Below are 7,673 nucleotides of genomic sequence, written 5' to 3' on the forward strand. Positions count from 1 at the left end.
AACCTGTGACCTTTAAGGCAAAAAGCAGCAGCTCTAACCACTACACTACCAGCTGTTCCTGAAATGGGGAGCAGGGGTCCCCATGTGGACCAGACCCACACGTCCTGACCTGCTTGCGGCTCGCTGGCAGAACCTGCTCACGGTCATTGAAACCCATCGCGTCATCACGAGAACGGAGCAGAGTGGAGGCGGCCGAGCAAATCTTACAACTCGTAAAAAAAACGTCGGTGTCGTTGTTTCACGTCACCTTTCATTTGGCGAACTCACGGGCACAAGATCGCGGGCGTGCCTGAAAAACGTTACCGCGCCGCTGTTTTCGAACCGGCGGTCCAGAGCCGACTAGTCGCGAAACACCTGGGACAGGTGAGAACAATGGGTGCCGCAGGCGCGTGTCATTGTGGCACCGTGAGCCTCCTGTTGAAAAAAGTGCACCGTCCGCTCTTTGTGAAGCGCGGTCTTGTGGACGGCTGCCACACAAAAAGACCCTCCCCGACCCCATACAATGGACCATGGAGAAAAGTGCCAAGCTGGCGCATTCTGGCGCAGCTCTGTTGTTTTTCTGCAGAGTCATCCGCGGCCACAATGGGCGCCGGCGCTCTGGAATTATTTGGCGGTGCGCTACGGTCGCCGGTGCTCAGAGCGGCACGCGAGAGCGGAGGGTACACACCCCGGTTTTCACACACTAAAGGCACTTGAAGCCACGAGGACACCAGGCCCGCGGCACGGCAGGATGTTCAAGACCAGCTACCTGCGCGAGGTGCGCAAGGAGAAGTACGAGCGCTCCGATGTCTTCGAGGAGCCCGAGGAGGAGGGGGAGGAGGAGGGGCGCGGGGTCCTCGAGCCCGGAGGCGGAGGGGGGCCGGGCGGAGGGACCGCGCTTCGCCCCTCCGGCCAGGGCTGGGAGAGCCTGCAAGAGCTGAACGAGCGCTTTGCCCGCTACATCAGCAGAGCGCGAGTGCTGGAGCAACGCAACGCCGTCTTCCGCAAGCAGCTGGAGACGCTGCAGCGCCTGGAGGAGGCGCCGGGACTGGAGGAGGCCTTCGAGGAGCAGATCAGCCTCCACCGGCGGCGCGTCCGCGATCTCGCCTCTGACCGCGCCCGACTGGAACGCGAACGCCGAGATGCCGAGCGCACGCTGGACGAGTTCCACAACAAGTAGGCGTCTCCTCCCGGGCCGCTAATAACCGGTGGGAGGGCTGATTAAAGCTAACCGTAACCCTAACCCTAACCAACTAGTGAAACTACCCTAACCCTAATACTAATCCCATCCCTGACCTTAATCCTAAACTTAACCTTAACCAGCTAGTGGAACTACCCCTACCCTAAACCCTAACCTTAAACTTCAACCCTAAACCCTCACCTTAAACCCTAACCTTAAACCCTAACCTTAAACCCTTACAGCCTTCCTGTCTGAGAAGCAGAACGTTAGGGTTCAAGATTCAGAACACGTCTCGTTATTAATACTCAAACAAAGTGGAACCGATAGCTGCTGTTTGCCATAAGACAGTGATGACATCTTTGGCGAGTTCAGGGACCCTCGAGCTGCGCGACGCTTGTGTTCGAACCCGAACGTGACAGAAGGACGCCTGAGCGCAGATCGTAATTATGCCGTACACGTAGCTTACGATTATAGCGAACGCCGCATGAAGGAGGGTGGAGAGGAAAGCAGGCCGACAGCTCACTGTGGGCTTGAGGCGTCCAGATGCCATTAGTGATGCTCGCTGCCATTTCCTGACGTGCTCTGGTTCCCACCCACCCCTCTTTTTCTAGGTACAGAAATGAGTGTGAGTACCAGCAGCAGCTTCGCAGCACCCTGGAGCAGCTCAACAAGGTAAGACAGGCAGCGCAGTGGCACTGGTGACACTGTCACCGGCACGGAGCGTCATCAGTAAGGACAGCCGCTGGGATGGACGGTTATCAGCGCAGACGATCGTAGGGGACAAACACGCAGTTGTGCGCACAGCAGTCGGGGGGGTGGAGTGTGTTCGGCTTACGTATGATTGGGGAAAACCGTGTGCGGTGCAGAGGGTCATTGGGGCGGACGTGAGCGGCGACTGGGGTGGACAGTCGTTAACGCAGACGGTCTTTTCACGGCCTTCGGCATTAGTGCCTGGGAAAGACCGTCATCGGTGTGGGCGGCCGTCAGCGAACGTGATCAGAGCACCTGGTCAGTGTGTGAACCGTGTGAACCGCTCTCCCGGTGAGCTTCACCTTTGCTTTCGTAGCGTGTCTCTGTGTCCCTGCGTGTTTGCCACATGCGTGAAGGGCGAGGTTGTTGGAACAGACTCCGCCCGCACCCAGTGACCAGCTGTCTTTTGGACACCCCCACCCCCCCAGGAGGCCGACGCCGCCCTGCTGAGAAACCTCGAGTACCAGATCGAGTCGCAGTTCCTGCAGGATGACATCAGTTCCACACGAGACAGACACAAGAAGGTGGGACATGACGGAGAGGAGCTCGTGGCGCTACATACACGAACACACACACACACACACACACACACACACACACACACACACACACGCACACACACACACACACCGCAACACGACATCATTAGCTATGCAAATGAAGAGCTCATTGTGGCCCTTCGATGAGGTTCATTTACATTGGAGATGGTTGTGTTTACCTGGCAAAGAGCCCGTCGGCGTGATTAAGGGACTCGAGCGCCGGCCGGAGCCTCGCGCTGCTGTTGAGCTGCTCCGTTGGAACAGGGACCCCTGTTCCCATGACCACCTTGACCGTAAAACCCCTCCAGTGACCTCAGCGTTCGCCCTGACAGTCAAGGCAGATCAACTAAGAGTCCCAGAACTTGATAATCCACCCTATTACTCCTTCATGGGCGGTCACCTTACGATGACGTTTGTCCAGAGGCGGGCGCTGGCAAGTTCCTTTTACACCACTTTACACCGCAGCTTGAGTAAATTCCTAAAGACATCGGCTTTTCGAAAGAGACTGTGGCTCTTTTTACTTTCACTCGAGAAAGAAGCTCACTTCCCTCTTCACCGCTTTCGACTCTCATTGAACGGAAACATTGGTGCAAAAACGCTGTATTTCAGTGACAGTTTAGTGTAAAAGGTGACAATGTCCATAAAACAGGCGTCTGCACAGGGCTGTATGATTTATGTGTATATATGCACATAAGTATATAGGGGGGCGCAGTGGGTTGGACCGGGTCCTGCTTTCTGGTGGGTCTGGGGTTCGAATCCCGCTTGGGGTGCCTTGCGACAGACTGGCGTCCCGTCCTGGGTGCGTCCCCTCCCCCTCCGGCCTTACGCCCTGAGTTGCCGGGTTAGGCTCCGGTTCCCCGCGACCCCGTAGGGGACAAGCGGTTCAGAAACTGTGTGTGTGTGTATTTAATGCTCATCACATCACAATGTGCCCAAGTGTCGAGTACGTCGAACCCTTACGCAGGTCAGTGGGGTCGTTGGGCCCACCAGCGTAGCCCTGCTCTTGATTTATTCATTCATTTAGGTTCTTTTACATTGAACCCCATTTGTCAGCCGTCCTGCGAATTTGGATTCCGTCGGGTCCAGCGGTCCGGAGTGACACGTCTTCTTGTTCGGCCCCCCCGCAGAATCTCGCCGAGATCCAGACCTACGTGAAAATCCTGAACCAGATCAATCAGACGCCCCATCGGGTTCCCAACATCTCGCTGGGCTTTTCGGAGGTGAGAACCGTCTCTGCTTTGGGAACCTTTACTGCACCTCCACGTTCCTGGTTCCCAACACCAGTGGACGGAGGTGTTTCTGAACAGAGAAGGGAGGCTCTTCTCGTCCCCAAAAGCAAATCGGCGTGACAACCGTTGCCGCGACGAGGTTTCAGACAGGAAGGTGAATCCATGTTCTTGCTGTGCTCAGACCCCTTCCACACGTAATTCTCCTCACGGCTCAGGAGCAGGAGAAGCTACTGGTCCAGAGGAGAGTCCCCGCCCTGCGAAGCCAGCTCGAGGAGTACAAGAGCGCCCTCTGCCAGCTGCAGGCGCAGAAACAGCGGCTCCAGACTGAGGTGCGTAACCACGGCGACCGTAAACAAGGCCTAGCTGCCTGACGGCTCTGCTGGTCACGCAGTGGCAAGAAACTTACATCGTGACCAAAGTCTCGCTCCAGGCCACCCCGGTATTTAGTCCCCTCACTTCCCAATCTCCATATGCCATTATGGTGCCAGAAAGTTGCGTTTCAAGAGAACGACCGAGGTTCCGGCGCTGTTTTTATACGACCGAGTGTTTTCGGCTCTTTTCCCCCGAACTGTGGCATCTCAACTGTTATAATCGCGACATGTTTCGGGACACTTCGATAAGCTGATGGTCACGCAGAGAGAGGAATCCTTCAGCTGAGCACAGCTGTCCCAGCATCCTCTGTAGCACAGGCAATGCGTCGCGAGCGCTGGAATCACCGCGTGGCCCATGTGTCCTGCTTTCAGACCTCGGTCCTGGAGCAGGCCATCAAGAACACGCAGGAGAGCTACGACGACGAGATCCAGCTGTACAACGAGCAGATCGAGTCGCTGCGCAAGGAGATCGAGGAGGCCGAGCGCTCGCTGGAGAAGTACACCAACGAGTGCCGCCAGCTGGCCATGTACCAGACCTCCCTGGAGAACGAGCTGGAGCGCTACAAGAGGATCATCGAGAACGAGGACACCAGGTACGGTGCCAGACCTCCAGGGTTGCCTCTTAATTCAGTTCATCTTCGCAGTAATTTTATTAACATGCTTAATTAGACACTTGCGCGAGATGTAAAAATCACCCGCACCTGGGTTTCCAGCCGCAAATAAATAAGCGAATCAAGTGTCTCCTATTGGTCAGTTTGGAGCTTATTGTCATTGTGAGGTCAGCCACTGGGGGGCACTGTTTCCCCACACAAACCCCACCCTGCCCGGTGGTTAAAGATCCAACTGCCACGTACTGACTTGAACCTTTCCCACGTAGGCTGAGGGAACTTTAGAGCAGCATGGATTTCTGTCCCAAACCTCACACAGGGGTTTGTGCTGAAGGGGACACTGGTGGCGCCAGAGACCATGATGCCTAAAGCTGATCTCAGCGGGCAAACGATCACTGTTCCTCTTCCCCTCAAGCACTCACTGCTATTCATCTCACACCTTCCTCTTTATACTGATTTACCCCTTTACACAGCAGCCCTTTTTCTACTGTGTCAGTTCAGGGTTAGTGCTTTGATCAAGGGAACTAGAGCAGGAGGCAGGGTTTGAACCCAGGACCTTTGAGTGCAAGATAGGCACCCTCACCACTGTGCCACCTGCTGTCACCCAACAGGCTGAACTCTGCAATCATCGGGACCCCCGTGGACCTGCTCACCACAGATTACCGGCACACACCGATGCCCTCGGCAGCCAGTAGGGGCAGAGGTCAGATGCCACTTTGGGGCCAGTATTTGAATATGCTGATTTTGTCGGTTGCTTCCACACACTGTGTGTGTGTGTGTGTGTGTGTGTGTGTGTGTGTGTGTGTGTGTGTGTGTGCCGCTCTGCCACTGCGCCTCATTATGAACATGCAAACTGGGTCAATGTTCACAGGGAATAAATGGGTCTGACTGTTTTATTTCCCGTATTACTGCAGTGTCCTTAATGACACTAACTGCTCTGCGTGTGTGTGTGTGTGTGTGTGTGTGTGTGCGCGCGCGCGCGCACTGTAATCTTGTGCGGCCTCAATCCTGGGTGGTCTGAAATTTCTTCTGTGCCAGTTATTATCTGACGACACTCTTGGAGTCACTCTGCTCTGCTCTCGTCTCACTCAGACATCACTCAGGCCATGCAGGACATCACCAACATCAAACCTCGGCAGAAGAACACGGCCAAGAAGGCGTCCAGGAAGAGGGAGCTGTCCCCCAAGGACGTCATGGACAGCGGCGCGGAGGAGAAGGCGGGTTCGGGCGCGGCCGAGGGCACGGCCGGTAAGGGGGAGGAGCCACACGCGCGTCAGGGCTCGGCCCCTGATGACGTCCCTGACGGAGCCCAGATCAGCAAGGCCTTCGACTCGTTGTGCAACATTGTGCGCGACCGCATGCGCCGCTACATGCACCAGGAGCCCATCGCCGACTTCTACACCAAGGGCCGCTACGTACTCGTGTCAGGCGACTCCAGCTACCAGGACCCCTGCTTCTACTCCTCCTCGCCATCGGGGGGCCACGTGTTCGTCACCATCTGTAACGGCATGGCACCCTATGACGACCTCTACAGGGGGGCTGCTCCCCGGCCCCACCCCGGCCCGATGCGCCGGAACCCGGCTCCGCCTCCGAGCGGCCCCGCGGACAGAGGCAGGTTCGTGGGGAAAGGGGGCGGTGGCGGGAATTGGAGAGGAGCGGGGGACGGCGACAGCGGGGCCCACAGGGACAGACGCGGGGACCCCCAGCCTTGCCCAAAGCCCACCTCTGGGCCCCGCCAGCCTTCTCCTGCGGGGGGCCACAGGGGCAGGGGCCAGCCGGCGTCGTCCCCCTCGAGAAGCAGCCCCCCCGTCGACTCGATGAGCTACGAGAAGGTGGAGGTGGTGGAGTCCGTGGAGAAGATCTCCAGCGACAACAAGGTGAGGGGATACGAGGAGACGGCCACCATCGTGGAGACCACCATCGAGAAGACCTCCAAGAAGAAGCGCGCAGACGGCGGCTCCTGAGCTTCCTGCCGCGCTCAGAACGCGTCACCCGCTGCCTGCGAGCCGCCGCGCTCTGTGCCATAGTGCTGCTGTACTTTCTACACCACGCTTGGAGCCTTTAATGTTTGAAAACCCGGGAGGAAGAGCCAAAAAATTAATTTTAAGAAGTTCCGAGTAACACTTGTAAGAAGATATTATGATGCGGATGATGGAGTGTTGAAGAGTAATGAAGCCTCGCCCATGATTTATTAATGAGTACATTGTGCCCTCAGGGATGTCATTTACACCCCCACCCCGCTGCCCCGCCTCCAAGTCCCACCCCTCACCACAACCCCTCCCACCATTTTTCGGCTCCTGAACACCGTTATCACTATTGGTTTAATTGGCTGCCAGCGACTGCGCTGTACACACTTTTGCTGTGTGTTAATTGATTTTGCTAATAAAACAATCATTTTTCAAAAGTGCCTCATGCTTTGCTCTTTGTGTTGAGGTATAAAAGTGGCCTCGCCTGTATCATTTGAATTTGGCGATCGATTTACATGCCCAGGAGGGATGTAAATAGCGGAAGAATTACGGCATTTTGAGATTTGCACTACAGCCTTATTTATACCACCCACTCGAAGTAAATGGTGAAAAAAAAAAAAGAAAAATGAGAAGCTGATTTTCATCGGTGTTGTATTATTGTAGCGTAACGTTTTTAACATGAATAACTCCCGGATATGAATGGGTGCGAGAACCTCATTTGCAAACAAACAGCCCGGTTTCCCAGTCGCAGAGGTTCTTGATAAAGACTTATAGACGAGAAGAAGGACAAGGCTAACGGAAATTAACATCGTTTTCTAATTTAAAGCTCCGATACCTTAGGCTGTTGATGACCTTCATGTTCTCGGCTCAGAGCGTAGAGGGCAACCGGTGCCCACGTGTACCTTTGTACCACGTGCGCCTTCCTTGCGCTGGTTTCGGCTCCGTGGTGCAAAGGTACACGTGGGCACCGGTTGCCCTCTGTGCTCTGAGCCGAGAACATGAAGGTCAGCAACAGTCATGGTAGCTTAGCAGGAACAGGGATGGTGAAAG

General features: G+C 55.7%; 1 protein-coding gene across 1 annotated transcript; it reads left to right on the forward strand.

Annotated features, from left to right (window-relative positions):
* Positions 1-730: 730 nt before the first annotated feature.
* Positions 731-6,631, forward strand: bfsp1 (beaded filament structural protein 1). The gene is made up of 8 exons (XM_029251508.1): positions 731-1,155; positions 1,771-1,831; positions 2,338-2,433; positions 3,576-3,668; positions 3,893-4,006; positions 4,421-4,641; positions 5,268-5,359; positions 5,749-6,631. Exons 1-8 carry the CDS (start codon positions 731-733, stop codon positions 6,618-6,620), a joined length of 1,974 nt encoding a protein of 657 aa, XP_029107341.1. The 3' UTR covers positions 6,621-6,631.
* Positions 6,632-7,673: the final 1,042 nt, after the last annotated feature.

This window comes from Scleropages formosus, chromosome 4, assembly GCF_900964775.1.
Source record: "Scleropages formosus chromosome 4, fSclFor1.1, whole genome shotgun sequence".
Lineage (NCBI taxonomy): Eukaryota > Metazoa > Chordata > Actinopteri > Osteoglossiformes > Osteoglossidae > Scleropages > Scleropages formosus.